Here is a 24,790-nt window from a genome sequence, read left to right as displayed (position 1 = left end):
TTAAAAAAAAAAAAAAAAATCTGACGACAGTAAATGCACCTCTTCCCACTTGTCATATATTTGGCCCGTAAAACAAGTGTAAAGTAGTGATGTTTTCTTGGACATTGATGTGAATTTTCAGCAACATAGCTTACTATGTGGAACAATAAGAAGTGTAAAATATTCATTGTTTCTTGGACCTTGATGTGAATTTAGGATTATTGATTAGCGTTGGCTTATTGCAATTTCACACAGTTGAACAAGGCAAGGCAAGTTTATTTATGTCTCACATTTCAACAACAAGGCAATTCAAAGTGCTTCACACAAGACATCAAAAAGCATCATGACAGAAGAAAGAAAAGAAACATTAAAATAGAAAATTAAAAAAATCACTGAAATTATTAAATCTGAAAATATGTTCAAATAAAAATGATTCAAATGAAATTAATTGAAATAAATAAGTAGCTTAATTCAGCTGAGGTGTGCTATGTGAATAAATGCAAGCGATTTGATGCAAGTAGTTCTTGGCCACTTTCATTTTTTGCAAAGTAGCTCTCAGATGAAGAAAGGTTGGAGACCCCTGAATTAGAGGGGTAGGCCTAGCTTTGAGGTTTGTCTTCAGGCGGCGGTAGCTCAATCTGTGGGGTTGGCAACCAGTGGGTCGCGGGTTGTAGTCCCGGCACTGACCAGGTCAGGTCTGGGACTTGGTCTTGTTGCTGGAGATGTGCCAGTTCACTTCCTTAAGCAAGGCACTGACTGAACTCCCATCAGCTCAGCAGAGCTCGCTGTGGGAAGCCCCCTCACATCTCTCCATTAGAGCATGTCCATATGATCCTGTTTGTGCATGTGTGTGTTTCTTTCATGTGTAGCATGTTAACAGTTTAATAAACAGTTTAAATAACAGTGTAAACATCACAGGATTAATAATCATTTTATAAATCATTCATCCATATTTTTTCTTTCAAATCATTCATATTTTAAGATGTTGTGGTAATTGGTATTTCATTTCATTTGAGTGACTACAAATGATGAATGTAGATGAAAAAAATCTGCGGAGGAGGAGGAACAGATGTGATGTTCAGTTGACATCAAACAGTCAAAACAATCAGTGATGTCATAACTTGTAAGAGTGAGGTTTACCTCACATTCAGCACCTATTAGTGCCTCCACTGACGACTACTTTTCCACTTTAGATTTTAAAAATCATTTTGGCTTTGAAGAAGGTGAATGTTCACAGGATTATTTCTTACCATACCCCCACATGCTCTTATGCTGTTTTTAAATATAGATTAAACAAACCACAAACACTTTGTCTAGCGAGCTTTAAAGGTGTTGTCGGGGAGATTTTGTTAGCTTTGGACAAGAACGGCTCATTTTCCCTCCTGTGTTTACAATGTTTGTGCTAAGCTAAGCCAATTCAGCTGCTGGTTACAGCTAGCTTAATATTGATAACAGATACATGTTTAAGCTGACTCCAGTCTATAAGTCAATATATATGGTGACAATAAAGTGAAATATCTAAAATATCACCTATTGAATAGTTTTTTTTTGTTGTGTAGATCAATTGTAGCATCGAGTGTCACTTCACATGGATTTCCTTTAGACCAACACTTGTCTGACTACAGAGTCAGGCCCCTTCAAGCAGCACAGATTAAAACTGCTCTTGTTTTTAATCAGCGTACTTGTACTTGTTTTTTTTATCCCCCCCCTCTGAATCAATGTTTAGAAATTGAAGCCAAACGCTCAGTTCAATATTTGTCGGGGGCGATTGCTACCAAGAGCGTTTGTTGGACATATTAATTACTTTCATTTTTATTTTATTTGCAGCAGTAAAAGCTGATTTTAATTAACTGTTATTGCTCACACTAATAAAAGTAGCAGACAAGAGAGGCTGCGAAGTAGCTGTGGAGGGAATATGCTACTGTAGGAGGGAGGTGTGTGTGTGTGCACGTGTGTGTGTGTGTGTGTGTTAGAAGATGACGGCACTGTTCCTGCCCACCAACATTTCCCACCATTATGTGCTGGAGCGGCCAGAGTCGACTGACTCAGTGGGCCTTATGGAGGTTGATATGGAGATGGTGGGGGTGGGTAAGCGTGTCTCTGATCGTGATCTGAATACTGACAACATGAAGAAAAAAAAACACAAACAAAAGATTTGAAAGTCTGCCTCGTGCCTTCGAAACATGGACGAGTTTGTTACGTCTGAACTTCAAGTAAAAGAACGGGATGAAATGGCTTCAGATGTGGTGAACATTCAGCAGGGAGCTGACACATGAGGAGGCGACTGTGGACGGCACAGTGCAGGCAGAACATATTCCGCTGAGGTTTTGTTTTGACAGCACTGTTTTCCTTACGTAATACGATTTAGCACAGAGATCATCTCGTTTGTTGATGGGCTTTGTTGGATGTCACACACAGATTGACAGCACCACATTAGTCACCATCTTTTTTTTTTTTTTTGTCCCCTTCTTCCAGCAGTCTGCTCAGTGCACCTCGTTAGCGGGTAAGGTTTTGGTGCCAAATCTCTGATTGATGTTTCATGTTATTTTTTTCTCCATCTTCCTCTCCTCCTCAGATAGTCCTGCTGAGGAATGTGGACTGAAAACAGGCGACCGTATCCTCTTCCTCAATGGACTGGACATGAGGTTTGTCTTGAACAGATAACACTATGATTAGCAGCAGTTGTAGTAGTATTCTGTCTGTGCCTGCTGTCCAAGCTCTTGAACTCAGGTAGTTTATTAATAGATATCAGGTTGTTTCTGTGGAGGAGAAGCCATCTGCCACCACTATAAAATCATCTTTCACTCAATGCCAGATTATCCATCAAAGAACACATGAAGCTTTTATTTTTTATGGTTTTGGGCTGAGTTCACCTCTTCAGCTTGGTTCTCTGTGTCCCTCTCCTGTAGGTTATCCTCAGGGGAAAATTAAAGTCTCAGCTATGAAATAAGCCCCCCCCCCCAAAAAAACCGATGCAGATCTACAATTTTCTTTACATCCAGCTCCTCTGATTTGGGGAATTTTTAGGATTTGTATCCATAAGAAAAAGGGGGGTGTTAAAATATCATCCCATCACTCCTCAAATTCTGTTCTGCATGTAAATTAAAACTGTGAGCAGTAATGACGTCGGAGCCTAGACACCAAACACAGACTATATTCTGCTGCAGTAAATATTTTAAACGAGAGTTGTCTGACTGAAATACAATAGTAATACAAATTTAAAGCAACGTGAATTACTTAAACATTCAACAGGACCCAAAAATGTCTGTTACATTGATATTTACATGAACGCATTTTTACACATTTGAACATCAGTTGAAATAATAAATTAAATCAGGTATCCTAGCGGTTATTGCCGAGGCATATTCCTCCAAACAGGCGTCCACGTCCACTCTCTCTCTCTCTCATCAACTTTCCTGTCTCTAAAATAAAGGCATAAAAAGCCCCAAAACAACTCTCTTTTTTAACTGAATATGTTTACCACATGCCAAACATCAACAAAGTCATTTAGCCAATAGGACGCTGACTATTTGACACAATTCTGACGACATAATGTAAGCCAGCTACCATCACTGATCCCAGACTTGGGGGGCACTCACACTAATAAACAAAGTTGCCCCGGACCGTGCTTAAGCACGAGTGTCCCCCCTCCCCATTCCCCCGCTAGTCTGCACTCACACTGCTCCAGGACTAACCGGGCCTGAGCAAGGTTACCGCTCGTACAAAACGTTGTTGCTGTGATGTAATCTCTTATGGTATGTTCCTCATTTGGCTTTCTCAGTGGGAATTTTGTGAATGAGGTTTAATACTCTAAAAAGTTATTTCTGGTTAAAGCAGGAAACAGAATACGAGTATTGATAAGAATATTGATATTACCAGCATCATTAAAATCCTAATGATACACATCCCTACTAAACAGGAAAAGTCCTAAAAGTCATTTTGTGCCAGAAAACAAAAGAGTTATGGATTAGCTGTTTTTCCCTCGCTATGCTAAGCTAACTGGCTGCTAGCCACAGCTTTATAGCTGACTGATATCGATCTCCTCATTTAACTAAAAAGTGAATATGCTTATTTTCCCAAAATACAAAAATACTTGTGTTTTCTGTCTGATGTTCTTCTCAAGCTTTGACTAGTGTGTTTGTGTAGGTTCAGTATTTATGGGGCGATGCACGTGAACTCAGCCTTTATGTAAACACAGCTTTTCTTGTAGGAGTTGTAGTCAAGGTACTTCTGTGGACTTTTACAACTTCTTGACCTTCTGTCTCTGGATCTGTAGTGAGTGAGCGTGGGAAGAAATTCATCGTGGATGAAACTGAATTGTACCTTTTAGCTCACCCAGCAAATACAGTGTATTAACCAAAAACATAACCTGATTTAGCCACTGCTGTGAAAACCAGTATTACTCATTCTGCTAGCCTGACTGCCATGTGAGAGAAAAATTGCAGAGCTGTTCCGCCTGACGTCCTGATTGTGATTCTGCTCTGGCCTCCTTGATTACACAGTACAGCAGAGAAAGAAAGGAAAGTCCACGAGAGCTTTCTGTGTTGTACTCACAAAGTGAACATACTGTACGGTGTGCGGCATCAGTTAAACACAGAACATTAGGTACATGAATTACCAAGGCAAACATGTTTGAAGAGGAATCTCAGCCTCCCATCATTTTTATCTGTCTGTTTAAATCCATTCAATCATACATTGTGATGCATCAGAGCTGGACACTTGTAGTCCATGTAGTTTTTCATTTAAAGTAGCAAAATGTCCCCAGCATCACATTGGTATTAATCGTCTTTTGTTTAATTTCTTGATATTTAAGTCCCTAGATCTAGGTTCTCAGATTGTGTTGTAACATGAGCATTTTTGGAACGCAGGAACTTTTTTATAGTTCCAGGAACTGTTGGAACCCTCCCCCTTTTGTTATTGATTCACAGGAACTATGAACTATTGTAGTTCATAGAAGCCCGTTTAGAGGAACCTTTTTAGCTCCTACTCCAGTGTAGTTACTCTCTCCACACCATGGTGGTGCTAATGCAGACAAAAACAAAAAAAGTCCCCATGGTGTGTAGATCTGAGGGAACTCTCTGCTGGATAGTTCCTATTCAAAAAGTCCCCAAAACTGTTTAGTCCGTAAACACCTATGGTGTATCTTTTGCAAAATTTTACAAAACAAGAAGATCATTTTTTAATGACGTATGTTCACCCTACACATTGAGGGAATTGGTCCAGACAGCAGACATTGAAAAAATATCCCAAACAAGACAAATATAACGTATTAAAGACAAACATAGCAATCAGAAGTAGACATAATTTGCTGTACTTTTACAACAGGGTGGATTTGTGATTTTGGTGTTATCGTGTGATCTACTGCATGAAACCTTAGTTGCTAGAGCTGTGTGTGTGTGTGTGTGTGTGTGTGTGTGTGTGTGTGTGTGTGTGTGTGTGTGTGTGTGTGTGTGTGTGTGTGTGTGTGTGTGTGTGTGTGTGTGTGTGTGTGTGTGTGTGTGTGTGTGTCCTTTGCAACTATAGTCATAAATCAAACATTTCTAAGTACAGTCTGATATCAATGTTAGCATGTTTGATGTCATCCTGTTGACTCAACCAATAAGGTCTCTCTCTCATTGCAGGAACTGTTCCCATGAGAAGGTGGTGTCCATGCTACAGGGCAGCGGGGGGATGCCCACTCTGGTGGTGGAGGAGGGTCCGTGTGACTTCTCCTCAGAACAAACCGACCCAGAGGAGTCTCCGGGCCTGCCACACAACACGCTACCCCGCTCCAGGTCATTACACACCGACACACCTGACATTTTGGTTTGACATTTTCAGGGGGTTCACCCCTGTATTATACCACACTGCATGTTTTTGAATAAAGGGCTCCAAAACAAAGGTTGAAAGACGACTTTAGAAATAAAGGAATGTGTGAATAAAAAGAATAATGTCCTGTTGTGTCTCATGGCTAGGTCTCCTGCCCTCAGTTCTCTGCAGTGGGTAGCAGAGATCTTACCCCCAAGCATCAGGGTCCATGGGCGGACCTTCAGCCAGCAGCTGGAGCACCTGCTGACCATTCAGGAGAGGTACACGGTCTGCAAGTCCCTGGAGACCTTCTTCCAGCACAGGTCAGTGAGGCGGGGGGACTAATCCAATCAAAAGTAGACAGAAAGGATGTACAAATGCAAGAGATGTAATAATACAGGTTTCAGTTTATTTTTTATTTTTTGGTCAACTTCTTTGTGGGAAAATGAACTAGCTTTCATTGACAAATACTGTAACTGTAAATGAGCCGTTGCCTGGGAAACTGTATTTCTACCATACTCTTTATAGCTGGTTGCCAAGGATGCTACTTATGTAGGCGAAAAAGGAGAGAGGGAGAAAATGAATGATGGACTGAGAGGGAAAATAAAGTGATGAAACAAATGTACAAAGTTTGGCAGAAACTTTATCTCATACGTTTTTTTCCTACTGTTTTATAACAGATGTCACTGAGTTCCTTTGGTTCAGTTACATGAGAGTCTGAAGTCATTCACTCACTGCTATGTTACAGAACTGCTTTAACAATAGTTCTAGACTCTTAGCTAGGGAGGTCTTTATATAAATAGAGGGCAGAGTTCATCTCCTTTGCATGGCCGTGTCCAGAGAGGGAACCAGGGTGGCATGGGGCCCCCGTGAATCTAATTGGCCACCCCTGGTGCCACTCCAAAATCCTAAACAATGACTGGCTATTTGCCTCATCAGAGACAGGCCTTACATTTAAATCAGCTTTTAGTGCTGGTTTGAAACAGGCTGCTCGTAGCTTTCTCTGTACTTTGATGAAGCACATTTCATTTTGTACGTCCTTTCGATTGCGACTCTCGACATTGCATCTTGTTTTTGAGTCTTTAAAGAATGAATCAAAGAAGATTTGAATGTAGCCAGTCTCTTGTGTTATTAGTTTAAGTATGACGAAAACATCAGTATTATACTTGAACGTGAATATTTAAAATAAATGTGATTAATGGAGACAGAAAGGGTTAAAAATGTGCTTTTCATTCTTGTGTGTGTGCACACAAACCTGCATGAGTCAGGGCCTCTGTTGCACCATCCCAATCCAAACAGTACGGACACGCCCCTGCTCCATAATATATATATATATTAGGATACTTTTTTACCCTTTTTTTTTACCATTTCAGCCCTATTCAGATGGATGATTTCAGTTACTGGGGCAACCTGACCAAAACCAAACCAAACAGGTCAGGTGCTGAGTCGAGGAAAGAAGTAACTGAAAACAAAGAGGAAGTCGGCTCCCACACTGCAGGGCTCCAATATTCCAGAAATGTATTCCACCAGGGGTGACTGTAACATTTCTGGAATATCGTAGACCTGTAGTCTTTCTCTTTGTTTTCAATAATAAACAACAAATACAAACAGTTGGTCAAGGTCACTTTAAAAGAATGCCATGAAACATTCAGGTATATAAAGCCTTGACTCAGTATAGTTCACAGGTTTCAAAACATTCAACATTTATAAGTTAAGATCTGTTTGTAGATTTGTTTTTGTTTGTGGCTTAGTTGGTAGAGTTGTCGCCTCTCAAACGGAAGGTCGAGGTTTCGATTCCTAGCTGAGCAACATCCGATGTGTCCTTGGGCAAGACACTTAACCCTGAATTGCTGCCGCTGCTACAGTGGTGGTGTATGAATGGGATTAGTTACTTCTGATGGATGATACTACGCAGCAGCCTCTACCATCAGTGTGTGAATGTGTAGGTGTGACATGCAGTGTAAAAGCGCTTTGAGTAGTCGGGACACTAGAAAAGCGCTATATCAAGTCCATTTACCATAACCATTTACAATATCCAGAGAACAGAGGATGTGATAACGGTCTTTCAAAATCAAGAGAGAGGTTAAGAGGTTAATGTTGCCTTATGTGGTCATTCATATACATACATATATATATGACCATATAAGGTCATATATAAGATATTATGTTTATCATCTGGGTGTGGATGAAGAGAAACTTTTCCTTTAGAGAAATGTCAATATGGAGGTGTCTCTTCTGATACTGCTTCATGTAGTTTGTTTGCTTGTTCCTCATCAGTATTCAACTTAGACATTGAACCCCCAAATAGTGAAGTGTGATGTGGGTTTAGAGATGTGTTGCTTTCATAAACATCAGAGGGTTCACCGTTTATCTCCATGCCTTCTGTTACGCAACAGTATTCACAAACATTAAACATTGTCTCTTAAAACACATTTTGTATCACGGACTAAATATGAACACAAGACTGTGCTTTACCTTATTCAATGTCTATATTTTCAATAGAGGGATTTGGGTTCAAAAAATGGATGAACAAGAGAAAAGAGATGGATGCAGCTGTAAGCTCTGCAGATGATGCAAACATGTGACGCCACAGAACAACAATTATACAGCATGTGCATACAGTAAAAACACCCAAAGGTTCCGATCCTACTGTAAGTGACATCCCTGTGATCCTCCCACCTTTTCTCAATCTGCATCTCAGCTTCACGTGTCAAACATAGATGTAAGGAATTTAAATCTATGCAAAATATGTTTTGCAGCCGTATGCAGAAGTTGGTTATGTAAGGCTTCATGTGCATGAATGTCATTATGAAATGTGTGTGTTTGCAGGAATGTGGACACTTTGATTGTAGACGTGTTTCCGGTGTTGGACACTCCGGCCAAACAGCTGATCTGGCAATTCATCTACCAGCTTCTGACGTACGACGAGCAGGAGCGCTGCCAGGGCAAGCTGTCGCGCTTCCTGGGTTTCAAGAGTACTGGTGAGTGAAAACCACAACACGGACATGTGATCAGTGACTAGACACACACTGCATCAAGAGACAGTCAGTCAGTAAGTGGCTTGGTTCATTTGCAACCTGAACATTTAAAATGAACGGATTTGAGAAGTTTCATCATTCAACAACCTGCTGTGTTTTAGTGATCACTACACTGCAGGGACATTGGAGCAGATGTGCAATAATAGACTTTTAAACAGAGGTGTAAAGTAAATGGTAAATGGACTTGAGCTTATATAGTGCTTTTCTAGTCTTCCAACTACTCAAAGTGCTTTTACACCACATGTCACACCCACCCTTTCACACACTGATGGTAGTGATCGCTATGTAGTATCATCTATCAGAAGTGACTAATCCCATTCATACACCACCACTGAAGCAGTGGGAGCAATTCAGGGTTAAGTGTCTTGCCCAAGGACACATCGGACATGTTGCTCAGCTGGGGATTGAACCCTCGACCTTCTGGTTGAGAGGCAACAACTCTACCAACTGAGCCACAGCCGCCCTATTCCTAAACTAACCAAGCAACCAATTACATTTACTCGCGTTAATTGAGTAGTTTTTTGGTGCATTTGAGACTAACCAGCCTCAGAATAATAAAACTAAAAACACTAAAATACTCTTTACACTGTTTATGATTGAGACAAAGACCCTTTTAGTATTTTCTTAAATAGTAAAAAAAATTCCCTTCATAAACAGCTGATTACTTGAACATATAATCCTTGATTATTTATCCATCATTATGTATATTTTGTTTTTGTCAAGGGTAGAAAAGAAAATGTTTATCTGAAAAGATAAATCTTTGTAAAGATTGGCCTTTAATTAAAACAACTTTGAGATTAATATCCTCTCGTCTTTTTTTCACGACACACGAGAGATGCATTGTTAAAAAAAAGTAACTAAGTAACTTTTGCTTAAAGTACATTTTAAACTGGTACTTTAAATAAAAATGAAGTAAAATTTTATCAAAGTAACAGTACTTTTACTTGAGTAGAATATATTAGTACTCTTTACACCTCTGCTTTTAAAAAAAAAAACATTTCCATTTTGATCGATGGTTTTGTGTGTTTTTTTTAACCCAGCTGTGTTGGAGCCTGACATAGGTCCAGAGCATCACCGGCGCAGCAGCTCTATGCGGGTGACAGGGACGTCGTACCGAGGCAGCATCCGAGAGAGGAGCTCTGACGACTGCATCATCGGGACTCACCTGGGAATGGGTACGCTGCAGATATCAACAAACAGGAACAAAGATGTACTGCTAATGTAGCACTAAATCCCCAAAAATCTACAACCACAGGAGTTCTAAGTAGCTCTTGATTGGGGTTTCACTCCTGAATCAAACCACTAAGACGTGGAGCCTAACCTAATTAAAGCGTCTGCTAATGAATCGTTGAGGCTCTTTTCTTTCTGACAATGCAACACAGTATTGAAAGAGCCAACCCAAACTGTGAAATTATTGAATAATCACACATATCTCCAGCCCCCCCCCCCCCTTATCACCACCTTAGCTTTATGGCATGTCAATGTGACCTTCAGCTCTACGGTCAGATTTCCGACGCTATGATATTCATCATGTCGTATTTGATATTTTATTTTGAAAGATCTGTGACAGGTGACAAGAAACTTGAGATAATTAAAGGTAAAGTCTGCTCAAATGGCATTGAGACGTTGATTTTTTTGTCGTATATGATCTGTCGGCAGCTTTATTTTAGTTCTCTTTCACCTCTTATAGTGTTACTTTTTTCAGAAACAATTAAACAGAAAAAAAAAAGAAAAATCTACCTGCAAAGTGTCTACATGACTTACAACACAAACATCAAATTGACGACAACACCTGCCCTTTACCTTTTAAGGGGCGTTCTAAATGATGACCTCGTATATTATAGTATCATACTGTACTTCTGTTTTCATGTAAGTACAGGTATAATATTGTAAGAACTTTGAGCTTCATTATGAGAGCTGGTGTGCGTTTTTCAAATCTTTTTCTTCATATATAATTTAGTGTTCAGGGTTATTGCATCTTGTTTTGGTCGGACCTACAAGAATAATCCTCCTGGAGGCAGAAAATCAGCTTCTTCCAACAGTTCATTTACTATTTATATTCCCTTAAACGAGGCAGCAGTGACTCCACTTGTACTGCCCAGAGCTCACTTATAGTTTTATGTTTGTGTTGGTCAGCTTCTGATTGAAACTGATATGTATATATATGTTAAAAACGTGCAGCAGACTGGTTCACATAGGAGATAAACATTTTGCTTTGTAGTCATACATGAACTCCATATCTGTGTCTTAGGTGTAGGGAATATTTGTCTTGATTTCCTTTGTTTTTCATTACCATTGCTAACTCCTGCTCTCCAGGAGGTTAGCCGTTTGCGTTTTTTGCTCCTTCATGCTTTCCTCCTCCTCTTCATCTTCTCCCCCCTTTCCTGTGGCTGGGGGGTGGATGGACAGAGGAGGCGTTCAGGCGTTCCATGTGTCACTGTTCTTCATGCCTTGTTGTGCTTTAGGGATTCATGTGGATGAATCTGGGAATCCGGAGGAGAGGCAGTCAGGAGACGGAACCTCCTTTCCCGAGTCCCCTGACCTCAATCATGTAGGTATTACCGCAGCTTCTCCGCACCTTGCTACAAAAGCAACTGGCATAATGAATGCTAGTTCCGATTAACTGTGCTCTCTGGACCTCACATCATTTGAAGGTCTGCTCGTAATAACTGTAATCCAGCACGGTGTTATTGAACTTGATTTGCGGCTGGTTTGCAAAATCATTCTTTAAAAAAAAAAACAAGCAGACCTTCAAAGGGAATGTGCTGCGGCAATTTGTGTGCTAACCAGCTGATCATGCCTCCGCCCCCGTAGATGACAGGTGTGTACACGGAGCTGGAGACTCTGTACGCAGGGAAGGGTGTGCCGCCGCTGCAGGGGGGCTCCCCGGCAGAGCCCGAGGGCCCGGGACAGACCGAGGCCTACGGGCGCCCTCTCTCCCCCCTCACACTCCCCCCTCTCAAAGGTACTCTGGGGCCGACACACGTGCCTAAACACTCGACGCTTGCACACACATGCTTTCATCAAAGGTTCATGTGCCGTTAAGACTCCATGCATTAATTGAGGAAATGTTTTTTTTTTTTTGCAAGAATGAAAACTGTGTTTATCGGGGGCCTTGATGTCAAATGTCTGATGCCATGTTCACATCGAGTTGCTGTAAACAAATGCTTCTTAATGGGGAAGAATGTCAATGATTGATTGGTAAATACAGAGTGGAGGCAGTGGATCACTACAGATAACAAACATGGCATCCAATCTAACAACCTTCTAAAAATGCACCATATATTGTTAATGAATGAAGTCAATTCTAATTATTAAATACCCACATTTAAAGTGTTTAAAGTGTTTGATTTTGAACAATCTGACTGATGTGACATGGCATTAGGTCCACTGATTAAGTGTTTAAGAACTCATCTATATTTTAAACTCTATATTTGCATGTAAGCCTGCAGTTTATCCTTTCGTTGCCATGGTAACCGCTCAGAGAAACAGAACATGACAAAGAACTTCACTCACGATTTCTTAGATGGAGTAAAGAAGCATAGATTAGAAGCCGAGTCAACCCAATTAAAAAAAAACTCTTGATCTGAAACATCACATGCACAGTTGCGCCTTTCTGATTGGACCGCCATCTTTGATTTTTTTTCACAGGGAGCCGTAAATCCGGCCTCACGCTGTCCTGGAAGGAGCCTCTCCCGACTCCCGTGTACGAGATCCACCACCAGAGCAGCCAGGACTCGAACCCTTACGTCAGCCTGGAGAGCCCGCCGGCCTCCCCCGCGCACTCCGACGGCGGCGGTCCCAACACGCTGAACCGCCGCAAGAAGCTGTTCACCTTCTCGCGCCCGCCTCGCAGCCGGGACACGGACAAGTTCCTGGACGCTCTGAGTGAGCAGCTGGGCCACCGGGTCACTCTGGTGGACGACTTCATACCCGGGGAGAACGACTATGAGGAGGTGAGGAAGCTGTGTTTATGCTTTGTTATTACGGTCTTTCAAGTTGTTCAAAGTTTACAATGTGAGATTTGAAGACTATTTTATATATTTTTATTTCAAACTCCATGACACCTTGTGTGAATAATTGGTGACTTCCAGTTTTTCTGTTAAACTGGCAACTGCAAGGAAGGGGAGGAGCTAAATCATTGGCTTCAGAAAGCAGCAACTAACCACGGTAGTATAGTGTAGGGGTTCCCAAAACTTTCAGCCTGCGACCCCCAAAAAGAAGGGGGCAACAGACTGGGGACTCCCACTGTCCCTTGGGGTAGTTAAAGCATTTAACATTGCACACTGCCGGGCGTGAGCACTAATAGGCCTATCCAAACACTGGCATAAGAACAACACAAACAAACACAAAAACCTAAAAAACATGACATTATTATAGTAATAAATGTGAGAACCCCGAGAAGCAGAACACAAGTGATCTCCATGTATGGACTGTAGCACTGCGTGGACAGACAAAATGTAATAAACAGTCTCAGATGGGGGGTCTCACGACCCCTTAGGGGGCCCCAGCCCCCACTTTTGAACCTTTAGTGTTTGCTAAAATGTTATGGATGCACAAACAGTCAAAATGCTTTTTGTAAACCAGGAAGAATCAATAAAACTGACTGTGATCTTCCTCTAGCTGTATGGTACAGTCTTTGTAGTTAAAAAATGGAATCAACATTCCAAAAGGGGGAACCTGAGCAGGATCAATGTAGCCTGTGTGCAAACCTCGACTCACAAAATAATTGAATTTAAAGCTGCAGAATCTTGATGTAGTTTTTTATTTGTGTAAACCTGCTGATATAACTCTGTAGAAGCTTTTAATCTGAGAGTTTCTGTGAGCATGCAGTAACTAGCCTGTCCTCTCAGATTTGTTCAATGAGTTTATCTAACAAATCAGCTGCTGAAGCCAATTCCCTTCTTGCCATACAAGCATCGGTTTGCTGCTGACAGTCATGTTTTTTTAAGCAGACACACTTGTGCGCATGTAGATTGGTAGTCCAGATACTGACTGTACTATCGACTACAGAGATACAAGTTTCCTCTAAATTTGAATAGAGCAATGAATATGGAAGTATATGAACCTGGAGACATCTTTCCGCAGGGCTGCAAAAAGATGACCCTACATTTATTTGATTTATGTCCTCAGAAACATTTTCCTCATCACTTTATGGTCTAAATCCAGAGTTTAACGTCTACTTGAATACAGAACAATGTTCATTATGTAAACTATAGTGACAAGTACGAGAGAAAAACATGGTATGGTTAAGGACATGGCTACCAGGCAGACTGACAAAGTACACAAAATATGAAAAGAGACGGACCAAAACATATCCATCAATGTTACCAAATATGGTCTCGTGGCTCCACCCCCAAAAAAAATAAAAAAAGCCAAACTCTAGGCTTCGTAATGGTACTCCACCAATATGTGATGTCACCATGGTTACAGTCATTAAAATACTAGCTTTATTTTTATTGCTATGCTCACTTTTGTATTTACGCTGCTTGTCATAGACAACATGGAGTTCAGCCAAACAAATAAATGGAAAACACTGATGAGTCAGGCAAGGTGTGATGGAGCAAAGAATGATGCGAGTAGAAGATATATACATACTCTGTCTGTGGATTATAAATAAATGATTTCTAAATACGTTTCGACACCTTAGTATAATTGCCGTGAACAACAGAGATCGTGACTAAATCATTGGCAAAGCGTGTGATCTCAAGTGAGCCTGTTTTCATCTTCACAGCTTCTGACTATGAAAGTCTAAATATTCTTACGACTAAGGACGTTGTTGGAGTGCACCACTGCACATCTATTTGTGTTCAGTGAGGGAACCTAATGTGTGATGCAATGAAGAAGACATGCTGTGACTGTACTGCACCGGTTTGTTCATGGGAATTATACTAATGTCTCGTAGTTATTGGGTCAAATGTTTTAAAAAAAAGAAAGCTTTATTTCTGTACAGTTTGACTTTTGGTGCGTTTGCTTATCGTTGCTAAATATAAAGCAAGCTCACATTACAGTGCAGTTATAGCGTTGTAGTTGTGCATGTTGACATTAGAGCGGCTCTAATGTGCGCTACAATGAACACTTGTGTCACATGAACAGATATATCAAGGTGGTTGTCATGGTTACAGAAGAAGAGGGGTGCTTGTAAGTAAAAACATGACACTCAGTTATACAGTAGAGTCTCATTTGATCTGCTAAGTACTGAGTAGAAATCTAAGTTTATAACTTCTGACATGGAATCATCTAAGTGTCATACAGTGTTTGTCATGACTTAAACCAATAACAGAATATATAAAACATGATTCACCAGGTTCATATGTTAACAGTCATTTTTTATTTATTTCATGGGTTTTATAATTAAATCTTTGTTTCCAAAGCAATTAGGCTGCAAATGTTAAAAACAGACAGATGTCACTGTTTTTGGGATTCTACAGTATACGCCAATTTTGAATTTGATGCTAGCAACAGCTTTCTAAGGAGTTGAGACAGGAGCCTGGTGGTTGGAGTGCCAACCTCCATGCAGGAGGCTGTGGTCCTCCAGGCGGGCGGCCAGGGTTCAGATCCAGCCTGGGGCTCCTTTCTCCCACATGTCATTTCCCTCTCTCTCTCTCTCTCTCTCTCTCTCTCTCTCGCTCTCTCGCTCTCTCGCTCTCTCGCTCTCTCTCTCTCGCTCTCACTCTCTCTCCCTGGTTTATATCCACTGTCCTATTTCTCCAATGGAGGCATGAAAGGTCCAAGAGTTGGGACAGTGGTACTGGAAAAGTTATGAAATGCAAAAACATTATTTTTTTTTTAAATGAGGAGAGGGACTCGCTTTATTATCCGCTCACAGTTCAGAAGCCAGCATCCATCATGAGGTGCATTAGTGCTCACAGCAGGGCTAACCTGCACATTTGTGAAGGCACCATTAATGCTGAACCATAAAGAGGTTTTTGAGGCGATGTGATGCGAGCTAGACAACTTCTTTGTCATTGAAGGCATCACTTTTTTGATCCATAATGATCCCTCTGCATGTAGTACTGGAGCATGGCTCTGTAGTGAAAGAGTCCAGGTGATTCACTTCCTTCAGATCCGACCGGTCAGCCTTTGAAAACACGCATCATGAAGTGTACAATAAGACAAAGGAGACCCTGAACTGTTGAACAGCTGAAATCCTACATGATGCAAGCATGGTAAAACATTCCACTTTCTAAAATACAGAAATCGGTCTCCTCGGTTCCCCATCGCTGACAGAGTGTTGTTAAAATGTAATGCAACAGAGCGGTAAACACGACCCTGTGTCAGGCATCAAATTCAAAATCCTGCATATGATTTTCAAAAAAATATGAAGGATCTGTTTGAACATTTGGCATGTTGTCTTTGTGTTGTCAATAAAATATGTGTTCAAATGTTTTGTCAATCATCACAATCTGTTTTTACACAGCATCCCCATCGCTATGGAAACAGTTGTAGAGGGGTTGGAGTACTTGTAATTTAGTGTGTGAAAAACTAAGTAGATTATCATTTTTATTTTCATGCATTTTCTTGATTTTTTTTGCCACTTATTTGTTCATTAGACATTTATAGAAGCCACATTGCATTTTCTTATTTGTATTTATAGATAGCTGTATGTAAGTTGGAGGTACACGTTGTGATTATCAGGTCTGACGGTGTCCTCTCTACCCTCCAGATGAGTTTCCAGGAGGACCAGGACATGGGCTTCATGCCCCGCCAGCTCAGCAGTGGCAGTGAGGAGCAAACCAGCAGCGACGAGGCCTCCTCCCCCACCTACTCCTCCGAATCTGAACCCATCCCACCACCTCCCACCCAAAGCCCCCCGCCTCCCCCGCCTTTCCAGGCTCTGATCCCCCCTCCCGTCCAATTCACCGACCCTCTGCCGCCCGTCCGCTTCTCCCCCGAGCACATCCCCCGCAGTCGGATGCCCTTCCAGCCGCATCACCCCATCATCCCCCCTCCTCCGCCCCCTCCCAGGACCATCCTCTCCAGCCGCTCCCCTCTCCACAAAGTCCTCCCCACCAGAGAGGAGGCGGAGAACACTCACCAGCGCTTCCAGGCCGCCTCCGGCCGCACCTCCACGGTCCACACCATCCTCGGCTCCTCCACGCTGCGCACCTCGCAGCCGTCCCGCACCTGCTACCTCCCCCGTCAGCTCAGCCAGCCCCAGACCGTCCTGCAGCCGTCACCGGGGCCCTCCCCCCCTCAGACGCTGAGGCCGAGCCAGCTCGTCCTGCAGAGGCACCACCAGCTCCACCACCAGCACAGCTACCAGGGCCCGCTGCCCCCGTCCCTGCAGGATCACAGCCCATCACGGTGTCAGAGCAAAGGCTCCACAGGGTCCACTCTGCTGTCCCAGACTCCGCCCTCTCACTCCACGCTCCCCGGACACACGAAGACTTATGAAACCACACGGCAGGAACACCAGCCTCAACAGGTATCATGCATGGTGGCTGATACAGCGACATTTTATCGTTAAAGAAGATACAAAAATGAATCTGCTTCATGTTACATCATGAAAACATACAAACATATCATGTTTTAACAATAAACTATTTCCTGTTATACCCACCTATTATTCATTTTAAAGCTCCTGTGAACAGCTTTAGGTTCTTGTCCTTCTCTGTGCTGATTTTGTTATGTGCATTTGTAGGTAGTGTTCTAGCTCCCTGTTTAACAAATGAATGAATCATGTTATTATGAAATAATGAAAGTTTTTAAGAAGCTGTTTCTGCAGAGTGCGGTCAATTAGAGGTGGGAAAAAAATGTTTTTTATGTAAAAATCGAGATTGTTATCTTCAGAGAGTCTAAATCGATTCAAAACTTCCAACGATCTAAATCACTCCCTGCTACACTTAGCAGTACTTTGAGTTTTCTTTTGTATCTTTCATCACTAGAAGTACATTAGATTTACACAAGTCTAATTCAGCCAGTCTCACAGATGACTGGAGTAGATCCTGAAGTATGGACTAATTCAAAAATAGACTTTGAATCCATGGATTCATTTTGAATCGAAAATAGATTCTGAATCAAATTGTTACCCCCAAGAATCTAAATTGAATTGAATCGTGAAACACCCAAAGATTCCCTGCTGCAAATCACTCCGCCTGTCACCTACTCTGTGGACGTGGTTTCAGACATTTGAAATAACTATATTGAAATAATCAATCTTTATCCTGATGGTCTCATTTGATTTTTTTACGTCATTAAGAGGCATCAATATTCATTTAAGTCGGTTTCATTCCCAGAAAAAAAACTCTTTAAAGCTTTAATGTAACATGAAGAACATCAAGTGTTGCTGGACGATGACCTCAACGTCTTTCCATTCAGTTTGAAACTTTTTATTTCATTTTAATGTTAAAAAAAAGAAAATGAATACATTTTGTTATAACAATAATAGTTTTACATTGTAATGATTTTTTCTCTTTTTGGAAGGCAGCAGAATACTTCCATTCGAGGGATTTAAAAAAATATCTTCTACTAACAGGTTCAAACCAGAACAGACAAATCATTCAAAGGTGCAACAAGCACATAGCAAAAACCAGTGTTTTCTTTCTCTCATCTCCCAAGGCGCCGCCACCCCCACCTCCACCCCTGCCCCCTCCATGTGACCCGCCTCCGCTGCCCACCTCGGGCCACAGCGCTTCAGACACCAACCACATGAGTGTGAAGAGGCTGCGCTGGGAGCAGGTGGAGAACTCAGAGGGGACCATATGGGGTCAGGTGAGCGGTGAAACTTCATTACATAAAAAAAACCCTCTGATGATGAGGATTAAAAAAAAAAAAAAGTTTGCATGACTCAGCCTGAACAATCCAGCTTCTGTCCCAGACAGTAAATACAGCGAGGGATAACTTGTGAATGTTCACGCCGTGGCTGCGAACATTCTCACTCCTCCTACATTTTCTGGTTCCATATTTGGAAAGAGCGACTCATCGACTGTGTTGTGTCTCTGATGAGTCATGGCAAGCGTTGAGCTTTGTAAACAGAATATGGTGGATCGCATCTGTTCCAATCGAACCATAATGTGGACTCTCTGCAGCCACTTCAGACATGTTGGATAGTTCTGTGCATGAGCCGATACTTAGACAGCTTCTCAGGGTTAGAACGCTTTGACTGTCTCCTCTTCACCAAGTCCTCGACCTCGTCTCTGTTTAGCTCGGGGAGGACTCAGAGTACGACAAGCTCACTGACATGGTGAAGTTCTTGGACCTTGATCTGCACTTCGGCACTCAGCGCAGACCCAGTAAGTGGTTTAGTTTGTAATCACACTTTACTGCACATTATATCATGCTTAGTGTCTTATAGAAGCTTTTTTAATTACCACAGTTTGCTGTAAAAAGTGTCAAAATGTGCGTTTCTATGTTCACATCTCCTCTTTTGTTTTGTACTTTCACAGTTATGATGCTCTCCATAACCTTGTTTTGGAGCTGCTTCATTCACCTGTTCATCTCTTCATTCTCCATAAGGCACCAAACCCACCTGTTCCCCCCTCCTCCCATGACAGATCTCAGTAATAACACGGCTCAGCCAGAGGAAAAAACACTTATTCACAGTCGATATCCAGCGACCTTTTGACCACTAGAGCTTCACTGGCAGAGCTGTGTTATTAACCCATAAACCTGCCACATGTTACCGCTGTATGTATGTGTATGTATGTGTGTGTCTGTGTATGTATGTGTGTGTATGTGTGTGTCTGTGTATGTATGTGTGTGTCTGTGTGTGTCTGTGTATGTATGTGTGTGTCTGTGTATGTATGTGTGTGTATGTGTGTGTCTGTGTATGTATGTGTGTGTCTGTGTGTGTCTGTGTATGTATGTGTGTGTCTGTGTGTGTCTGTGTATGTATGTGTGTGTCTGTGTGTGTCTGTGTATGTAAGTGTGTGTCTGTGTGTGTGTAAGCCCTGGTGCCTGGAGAACCCTTCCTTACAGTGTTGTTGAAATGATCAGTGTCCCCTCCAGAGCCAGCTTTCCTGCCAGACAACTTTAAAAAGAAAGACGTGGTGGAGATTCTGTCTCATAAGAAAGCCTACAACGCCTGTGAGTGACACCAAAACACATCACGCACACACCTGACGGTTTGTGTGTGTGCCAGCAGAATGACACACATTTAAGTCTTTTTTTCTATTATTTGAGGATTTGCAAAAGTCATGATTCTCTAACCTTTAAACCCAAAAATCATATGCACAATTTAATAATAACTTTACATGTCACACAGTGATATTTAAATATGCTCAGAAACACTTTGTTTGCAAAGTCAAAGCTGAAAGTGCAATTATAGAATATCAGAGGTTGCACCAGAGCAAACATAATAATACAAGGAAATAAAAGAATCCATTTACTGTGTTCAAATGATTTGTTCTGCTTAAATCCTCCTCTTCCTCTTCCTCTTCCTCTTCCTCCTCCTCCTCCTCTTCCTCCTCCTCCTCCCCCTCCTCCTCTTCCTCTTCCTCCTCCTCCCCCTCCTCCTCTTCCTCTTCCTCCTCCTCTTCCTCCTCCTCCTCCCCCTCCTCCTCTTCCTCTTCCTCTTCCTCCTCTTCCTCCTCCTCCTCCTCTTCCTCCTCCTCTTCCTCTTCCTCCTCCTCATCCTCCTCTTCTTCCTCCTCTTCCTCCTCTTCCCCCTCCTTTTCCTCTTCCTCCTCCTCCTCCTCGTCCTCCTCTTCTTCCTCCTCCTCCTCCTCCTCCTCTTCCCCCTCCTTTTTCCTCCTCCTCCTCCTCCTCCACAGCCATCCTGATCGCCCACCTGAAGCTCTCCACCAGCGAGCTGCATCAGGTCTTGATGAACATGACCACAGACAGGCTGGAGCCGGCTCACGTCAAGCAGCTGCTCCTCTACGCCCCCGACGACGACGAGGTCAAACAGTACGAGCAGTTCGACGAGGACCCGGCCAAACTGAGCGACCCCGACCAGTTCATTTTCCAGGTACTCCTAAAAACTCAACCCCCCAGATTAACAACGTTTTAAAAGAGTAAGATGATTCAAGTGAACTTTTTTTTTATACACGTTCAGATGCTGATGGTGCCTGAGTATAAGACCCGCCTGCGGAGCCTCCACTTTAAGATGACCCTGCCGGAGAGGACGGAGGAGATGAAGGTGGCCTACGATTACATCTACAAAGCTTCAGTGGAGCTGAGGAGCAGCAAGAAACTGGCCAAAATCCTGGAGGTAAACGTTCGAAGCAGGGATCAATGAGAACATGAGTTTGTATGCTAATCGTGTTAAATAAAGCTTTCTTGGCAACAGTTTGTTCTCGCGATGGGGAATTACCTCAACAACGGGCAGCCAAAGAGCAACAGGACGACCAGTTTCAAGATCAACTTCCTCACTGAGGTAAGTGTTTACTCGTGTGCTTTAACCTTCTTGTTTTCACGTCTTCTTGGTTTTTAAATCATTCTTTATTTTCTGTTTGTTTTTTGGTAGCTAAGCACGACCAAAACAGTGGACGGGAAATCCACCTTTCTCCACATTCTGGCCAAGTCTCTGTGCCAACACTTCCCTGAGCTACTCAACTTTTCGAGAGACCTGACGACAGTGCCGCTGGCCGCCAAAGGTAACGGTGACGTCGCAGCAGCAGAGCTCTCATGTTGTAATGATTTTTGTTGACTCTTCGTTGAACATTTTTCATGTTCAACTCGTTCAGTGAACCAGAAGGGGATCACTGCAGAGCTGAGTGACCTTCACACCACCATCCAGGACATCAGGACGGCCTGTCAGAAGATCCCGCCCACCTCTGAGGACCACTTTGCCTCCGTCATGAGCGTAAGCTTACTGCGTTAGGAATATGACAATTGCATTTTCAAAAACACACTTTGTGTTTGAATTACATTAAATGAGTCATTAATGGATTAGCATAAAGACTAGAAATGAAGGTGAAAAGGCTAACCTGGCTCCGTCCAAAGGATATTAAATCCACCTGCAAGCACTCCAAAAGCTTTGATGTGATTGTGATTTCTTGTTTTGATGTGTTAGCTGTCTTATGTCAAGTCCTTATAGAATAGAATAGAATTACTTTAATGATCCCAAACTTTCCACAATTTCCCAGTTTGGGATCAATAAAGTAATTCTATTCTGGTCTATTCTATGCTAAGCTAAGCCAACTCAAGTCAAGCAGAAGCATTTTTCTTTCTTGATTCAGCAAGAAAGCAACTTAAAATATTTTTGCTAAAACTTTCCAAATACTTTTAGGGCGCACTCACACTAGGCAATCTGTACCATGCCAAACACGCTTCATCCTCAGAGTCCAGTTCGTTTGACCAGTGTGAGTGCGCTCTTCCTTAGCCCTGGTATGGTTGGAAGACGTGTGTGCTTCGGCATGGTTCAGTTCATGCACAAGCACAGGCACAGGCATGGGCATGAAACATGCACAGCCTTCCATTATCCAGAAATCCCAAATTTCCTTTAATGTAACTCGAGCATGTTCATCTAAATCCCCAGTTTGTAACAAATAAAGTGTTTATTTATTCTTTAAGAGCAGGCGTTATGATGTCACTATTCGAGCTACAGGTGACTCTATGCTCTTATCACTGGCTGAGCAGTACTCCTGATGTAGACTGACTTTAATGTTTAAACATTCTTTGGTACATTCCTTTAATCTGTGACACTGCACACCCACAGAGCTTCTTGGAGAACAGCCACCCTTCGATTCAGTCTCTGGAGTCCCTGCAAAACCGGACCATGGAGGAGTTCTCGAAGGTGGTCTCCTACTTTGGAGAGGACGGCAAGTCCACCAAAACGGACGCCTTCTTCGGCATCTTTGCAGACTTCATCTCCAAGTTTGAGGTGAGCCAACTCAGCACTGTGTCCATTTCAGACAGCTGGCTTGTCCCCGGAGTTTGAGAAGTTCATATTTGGATACCGGCAGCAGGTGCTTGACTGATCCAAACCTCCAAAACAATTAGACGTTCTGCTGACAGCAGCCTGCAGCTACAGAGTGATTAAGCTGCAAACTGCTGCCGCCTGTGGAATAGCCAAATGTGCCCTGAGTTTGAACATTATTTTGTGAGATAAGCAGAAGTGAGATGAGGTCATTTTGTTTTATCTTCCAGAGAGCTCTCAGCGAGACCCAGACTCCAGAAAACCCCAGGAGTCCCAGACTGTCTTCCCCTCTGGCCTGGTAGAAGCAGGAAATGTGAGGCGGCTGACGGGCCTGGTCGGCATCACTTTCATTCTTTGCTCTCCGCAACCAAAGTGCCAAGATCACACACACACACACAGAGAGACACTGGAAACGACAGGAACAGAGTCCACGTCACTCACAGCAGACAGAATGGAAAAACACTGCATCTCTCTGCAGAGAATAACTGATGTTTAGGAGTGTGCGGCATCGCTCTTATTCCAGGTGCTGAGAAGAGCAGAAACATTCAGGTGTCCAACAGGAAGTCACCGCACACTGACGACTCAAAACTCGTTTTTACACTACTGTCATCTCTTTAACAAACATAACTTAGTAAATAGTGAGACACATCAATGAAGCCACCATTGTCCATTTTGATTGCTCCAGTGTGTCCTGTTAAGCCCCTGAAAGGAGAACTTCAAAACACCTGCTCTGAATATTTACAGGTGATCTGCTATGTTTAATAAATGATTATATATAGTTTATATTTTCTATCAGAACATATTTAAAAAAAATAAAAAACTGTAAAGATGAAGCATAGATGTAGACTGGTGACAGGAAGCACAAGTGTAGTTTTTAGAGTGTAGTTTAGAAATCACTGCCTCCCATACAGCCTCATTTTGATTTCTAGTAGTAGATACTGGAGTTTTCAGCATCGTGTATCCTGCGACGTAAGAACTGGCCATCTGCATCTGACCTACTGTGAATTTAAAGGGCATCTATAATCTATCATCAGAGATTTAAATATATACGGAATAATTCTATATGGAGCAAAAGTTGAAGTCAACCAAAAGCCGTTCTCTTTTTTTTTGCTCGTCAGGTTTGTACGTCACTGATGAAGATCGTTCTGTCGTTTCCATGGAAGCAAATAAAGGTCATGTAGAGTTTAATTAAAAGGAAAGAACCTTTTTCAAATGAATACGACTGAATTCTTAAGAAGACATTTATTTTTTTTAATTTTTAAATATGTGGTCGAATTCCCCTTTGAAAGTTGTTTTGCTTATTTAATGATCAATTTTTATTTAAAGGTCACATATTATGCAAACTAAACCTCTCCATGTTTTTCGAACACTAATATGTGTCTCTAGTCGTTTACAAACCCCCCCAATTATGAGAAAAGTCCATCTTCATTGTCTTTTGCCGGCTCCACTTTTCAGAAAATGTGTGCTTAAACATATTTTCCCTTCATGACATCACAAAGGGCAGTAGCCCCTCCGCCAGGTGGGTGACACTCCCACAGCTAGGTGTTTGTTCTGCCCTCTGAGTCTGCCTTCTCACTGTTAACATGGTGCAAGAAAACCAAAGCCACACAAGCCCTTCAAGAGGGGCGTGGTCAAACACAGCTCATTTACATTTAAAGGTACAGACACAGAAACAGCCTGTTCTGAACTGGGCTGAAATAGAGGGGTTTATAGACATGATCAAATACAGGATCAGAGTGGATTTTTGGCAAGAAACTTCACACACATGTTTTGAGGAGCTCTGAGACTTATTTAAACTGGTTGAAGAGGAGGAGAATATGTGACCTTTAAGTCAGGGGAGCATTCAGTCTAGTCATTAAGAAACTCAACAAAAAAATTTAAGGGAATAAATGTATATTTTAATCCAAGAAAAACAACCTGTTCAGACAAAGCACCTGGAAAATGTGGAAAATGTTTTTGATTTTTGTTGACCTTGAAAAGAAGGAATGGTATCTAAAGAAAAGTACAATTCAGCCAAATAAATGAAAATAGTTCAACATGAATAATGAAAACTAAAGTAGTACAGGATCTTCATCATGTATAGTTCAGTAAAACAAAATGTCACTTATTTGTGATGAGTGGCTTTCATGATTCTACACCCAGATGATGAGATGTGTCCATAAAGAAAACAGTTTGCATTATC

General features: G+C 42.0%; 1 protein-coding gene across 2 annotated transcripts in view; it reads left to right on the top strand.

Moving 5' to 3' along the window:
- grid2ipb (glutamate receptor, ionotropic, delta 2 (Grid2) interacting protein, b) overlaps window positions 1-24,121 on the top strand; it is a 52,256-nt gene extending 28,135 nt beyond the window's left edge. The window contains exons 7-26 of one of the 2 annotated variants that reach the window (XM_061027638.1): window positions 2,555-2,624; window positions 5,601-5,753; window positions 5,934-6,089; window positions 8,596-8,747; window positions 9,845-9,979; window positions 11,270-11,355; window positions 11,619-11,769; window positions 12,456-12,760; window positions 14,901-14,945; window positions 16,471-17,232; window positions 18,366-18,518; window positions 18,952-19,039; window positions 19,755-19,832; window positions 20,519-20,715; window positions 20,803-20,958; window positions 21,037-21,123; window positions 21,214-21,343; window positions 21,434-21,552; window positions 22,408-22,572; window positions 22,839-24,121. In XM_061027638.1, the coding sequence (XP_060883621.1) occupies window positions 2,555-2,624; window positions 5,601-5,753; window positions 5,934-6,089; window positions 8,596-8,747; window positions 9,845-9,979; window positions 11,270-11,355; window positions 11,619-11,769; window positions 12,456-12,760; window positions 14,901-14,945; window positions 16,471-17,232; window positions 18,366-18,518; window positions 18,952-19,039; window positions 19,755-19,832; window positions 20,519-20,715; window positions 20,803-20,958; window positions 21,037-21,123; window positions 21,214-21,343; window positions 21,434-21,552; window positions 22,408-22,572; window positions 22,839-22,910 (3,260 nt within the window). In that variant the 3' untranslated portion in view covers window positions 22,911-24,121. Of the gene's footprint in view, window positions 1-2,554; window positions 2,625-5,600; window positions 5,754-5,933; window positions 6,090-8,595; window positions 8,748-9,844; window positions 9,980-11,269; window positions 11,356-11,618; window positions 11,770-12,455; window positions 12,761-14,900; window positions 14,946-16,470; window positions 17,233-18,365; window positions 18,519-18,951; window positions 19,040-19,742; window positions 19,833-20,518; window positions 20,716-20,802; window positions 20,959-21,021; window positions 21,124-21,213; window positions 21,344-21,433; window positions 21,553-22,407; window positions 22,573-22,838 lie in introns of both variants that reach the window. The other variant, XM_061027639.1, reaches the window with a different exon arrangement.
- The last annotated feature ends 669 nt before the right edge of the window (window positions 24,122-24,790 follow it).

Source organism: Labrus mixtus, chromosome 21 (genome assembly GCF_963584025.1).
Source record: "Labrus mixtus chromosome 21, fLabMix1.1, whole genome shotgun sequence".
Lineage (NCBI taxonomy): Eukaryota > Metazoa > Chordata > Actinopteri > Labriformes > Labridae > Labrus > Labrus mixtus.
This window is presented reverse-complemented; position numbering and strand designations above follow the sequence as displayed.